This window comes from Peromyscus eremicus, chromosome 5 (assembly GCF_949786415.1).
Source record: "Peromyscus eremicus chromosome 5, PerEre_H2_v1, whole genome shotgun sequence".
NCBI lineage: Eukaryota > Metazoa > Chordata > Mammalia > Rodentia > Cricetidae > Peromyscus > Peromyscus eremicus.
This window is the reverse complement of record NC_081420.1, coordinates 2,701,034-2,704,925: the sequence shown is the minus strand read 5'-3', so window position 1 is coordinate 2,704,925 and position 3,892 is coordinate 2,701,034. Positions and strand designations below refer to the sequence as shown.

General features: G+C 44.6%; 1 protein-coding gene across 1 annotated transcript; it reads right to left on the bottom strand.

The window, feature by feature from the left end:
* Positions 1-2,004: 2,004 nt before the first annotated feature.
* On the bottom strand, positions 2,005-3,547 carry LOC131910408 (protein CTLA-2-beta-like). The gene is made up of 4 exons (XM_059262337.1): positions 3,397-3,547; positions 2,631-2,756; positions 2,213-2,335; positions 2,005-2,115 (listed from the first exon to the last, which is right to left on the bottom strand). Exons 1-4 carry the CDS (start codon positions 3,427-3,429, stop codon positions 2,005-2,007), a joined length of 393 nt encoding a protein of 130 aa, XP_059118320.1. The 5' UTR covers positions 3,430-3,547.
* Positions 3,548-3,892: the final 345 nt, after the last annotated feature.

The window sequence follows — 3,892 nt, the reverse complement described above, 5'->3', positions numbered from 1 at the left end:
ATTTGGTGAGTCATGGATTCTGAGAGACACTGAGGAGAGGCACTTGTTCTCAGGTCAGAGCATCTGTAAGCATGCACTAACAGACCCCTCATGGAACTGACTAGCAGTGGAGTTCACCAAAGGTGGTGAGACCAGAGCCATGGGATATCTACCAAAGAAAGCTAAACATATGGCAAGAACCAGCCCAAGAGAGAGTCTACAGGTCCTACAGGGATCATAGGTGAGACAGTCGGATATCTGTGTCAGCCATGGAATTTAGTATATGGTGCTTTACCTAACTGGTTGTTGTCTTGCTTTGGACTTGTTATTTCTTGCTATGCCCCCATAATTCCATTGAAAATTTAAACTCTGTGCATTTGTCAGTTCGAAGTCTGTATTGTGATGTTATTGTGTTTGTTTCACAGGTAGTCACAGTTAATGAACTTCCATTAGTCCAAGAAAAAGTATGGATTTTGGAAATATGAACCCTCCTGAAACTGATGACTTTTGAGGTTAAACTGAATGCAATTGCAGCATGAGACAACCATGTACCTTTTTGCATGACTGGGTTCTGTTGGTTTATGAAAGGGTCACTTTAGCATAGACTACTCTCCTGTCACTCAGACCTCATCCTTTAGATGGCTTCTGTGTGGTCACAGCACAGCTAGTGCAGATCACTGATATGATCATATAATTTGAGATCCATGGTACAGGATCAGGGCAGTGGGACAGAGGGTGCCATCTCTCCTCTGATTAGCTTTTCAGTCACCATTTATACTTGGTCAATCCATGTGAATTAACAAGTTGGAATCCCACAAAACTCATGGTTGACTTTCAGATCATTCCTGAAAGTGGGCACCTGAAGCCTAGGAAACAGAGCTCAACCAAGGATGGGAAACAGACTCTATAATGAGAGAACCTGGTACTCCTTCTCCTAGAACACCTTCCCACAGCCAGGTATACCTTCAAGCAGAAGGTTTTAACAAAATAAAATCTTACTGAAACAAAACCAGAAAGAAAGCATAATACTACATTTAAAGTCAAGCTTTAATTTTAAGACATTGTGGTAAACATTGTTAATGTTATATTAGTGTAAATATTCATGTTGTTCACATCACAGTGTTGATATTAAATGAATTCAGCATTTCATTCTACACAGCACATGCTGGACAATGTGATGGAGAGGACTCCTCCGGTTCCTTCTTTCCCCTAGTCCATTCTCTTCAGAATAAGACAGTTCACATCTTGGCAGAAGGCTCCTGAGGCAATGACAGAGTGATTGCTTTACTCCTAGGCTATCTTGCTGTTGCCAATCATGCCCCTCCTGTTAATCCAGCTGGAAGAAAAGCACATATCACATTGATTAGAAAGATTGCAGCACAGTGGCTTTATCACAGTACCTTCCCTGAAGCCTTTTTCCTTCATGGTCACCATACTTTATGCCCAACTACAGTACCCCAATCAAGAAGAAAAGGTTGTCATCGACTGTAGCTGGAGTTTTCCTGCCTGGCCCACAGTCAGGATATATCTCTTTCACCTGCCAGTCCCACAGCCTCTCAGACCCGACCAAGTAAACACAGAGACTTATACTGGTTACAAACTGTATGGCCGTGGCAGGCTTCTTGCTAACTGTTCTTACAGCTTAAATTAATCCATTTCCATTAATCTATACCTTGCCACATGGCTCGTGGCTTACCGGCATCTTCACAAGCTGTTTCTCATCGTGGAGGCTGGCAGTGTCTCTCTGACTCAGCCTTCCACTTCCCAGCTTTATTCTCCTCCTTGCCCCGCCTATACTTCCTGCCTAGCCAACGGCCAATCAGTGTTTTATTGATTAATTAGCAACACATTTGCCATACATCCCACAGCAATCGACAGCCTAATATAAACTCTCTCCACACGTCATACAGAACACTTAGTCAAACAGTGAAACTCCAGTTGTTTTCCAGCTGACCTCAGTGAGGACTTCAGTTTCTTCTTGGCTTCCTGTGGGCAATTGAGGGTAGGGATGAGACACTGACATACCTAATCCATCACAGGTGCCACATTGCTGTTCTCTTCTAAATTCTTAGATTTAGGCAAATCTTTTGTAGACTTTGATCTTCCACAGCAAATGGTCAAGAATTCCTCCCGTGTCTTCATGGAAAAGCAAACAAAACATTGAAAACCAAGAGACTAAATGTAAAGACCTTAGGTGAACACTCACAGAATTAACAATCCATATCTTACTCACCATGTCGCTAAATCCATTCAGGCCCATAGTGAAGCTTGTCTTTCCCTGCTCATAGTCTGCATTGTGCTTCTCAATAAATTTCTTATTCTTTTCCCACACTGCTCTTCTGTGCCCTTCTTCATCCTGGAAATGAACACAATAGATAGTATTTTCTTCTTATTAACTCCACACACAAGCTGACCAAATGGAGTGTAGCAACAGGTAAAGAGGAGCCATGGAGAGGGATCTCAGGACACCACAGCCAGCCATTCTCCATACCCAGAGGATTAGCAAAGCTGGCCACCTTGAGTTCATAGTGCATGTCTTAAGCAAGTCCTCAGTGATGGCTGGCCTCTGTGGCCACGTTTATGCCTACAGACTCCCAACAGCAAGGGCCATTCTTTCTGAAATCCCTCTGGACAGTGACCATGTTACCAACCGGGCTGTAGGATTTTTTAAAGTTCATCTTCCATTCCTCCCATTCAGCATCCAAACTGGGATCACGTGGTGGAGCAGCTGAGGCCATTCTCAAGCAGTAGGACAGCACTAATGAGGTCACAAAAACCTAGGGAACAAGGAATTGTTCAATACCAACTGGTCAGCCCTGAAAACCTACAGAGAAGTAATATTATGCATACTAATTAGTGAGAGGGCGCCCTCTGGTGGTACAAAGGGTAGCTAGGAAGAAGCAGGGAGCCAGCTGCAAGCTGCAGTGAGACAGTGTACCCTAGTTGAGTGCAGACAGCAGAGCTGGGGCTGGACCCTGCAGGCAGCTTCCTCTTGCTTTGATCTGGCCTTTGTCAAGGTGCCCAGCTCTGCACTTCAGACTTGCCACTTTGCCATTCAGCTGTGTGTTGGTCTGTCAGTGGCCTTCACTTCTGACCTCCCTCCCACCCCCCTCCCTCTGAGGCAGGGCAGAGTGCCTGGTCTTGGTAGGCTAAAGTCAGCCAATCAGAACGGCCAGATCCTGCACCACCCTTCTTCTTCTTCTTTTTTTAAAATCATAATTGTAGTAACAATGAAAAAAGAGACCAGATTTTTAAGTGAATCTGGAAGAGTTTTTCTGAGGGTATGAGGGAGAAAAAGGGGGCAGGGGTGGGGCTCAATGATGTAATTATGTTATATTAAAACAACAACAACATTCCAAAACAAACAAACAACAAAACAAAGAAACACAAAACTTAAAAAAAGAAGTCCCAGTTTACCAGAGCAAAGCTGTAATGATGTTTTTGGAGCATGATTCCGCAGGATCCAGGGCCTGTATACCTTTCCTGTCTCAGCTCCCTCGTGAAGTGCTGTAGCTTCTGTTCAAAGGTGAAATCAGGACTGTGCTGTCCAGGCTAAGAGCTTTTTACAAAGGAGGCTAGTTGTGCAGGAGCAGAGCAGCCTGTGGCTCCGCCCTTTCCTCTCTGGAACAGTGCCTAGCTCTTCCCTGAAGCCTCAGCCTGGCCCACAGAGTAAATAAAGTCATAAGCTGCTGTGACTAGTGAGTCAGGCTCCCAGGCAGGAAACATGGTTCTGGAGAATAACCCCATACCCAAGCTGTGTCTTACAGTACATGGCTTTTCTGAGAATCCTAAGACTCAGGGATGGCCTGTTGTGAAAAACTGAGTCTTCAAAACAACAGAATTGTGGGAGGATCAACTCACTGGGGATAGTTTTTACATGCCACAGCCCTACCTCAGATTCCACGCCCGTATG

Excerpts from the sequence above, each read along its gene's own strand:
- LOC131910408 (XM_059262337.1), bottom strand. The coding sequence starts at position 3,429 with ATGCTCCAAAAACATCATTACAGCTTTGCTCTG. Across the intron at positions 2,757-3,396 it reads ATCATTACAGCTTTGCTCTG|GTTTTTGTGACCTCATTAGT; the intron begins GTAAACTGGGAC and ends CTTGTTCCCTAG. Across the intron at positions 2,116-2,212 it reads TGAATGGATTTAGCGACATG|ACACGGGAGGAATTCTTGAC; the intron begins GTGAGTAAGATA and ends TTTTCCATGAAG.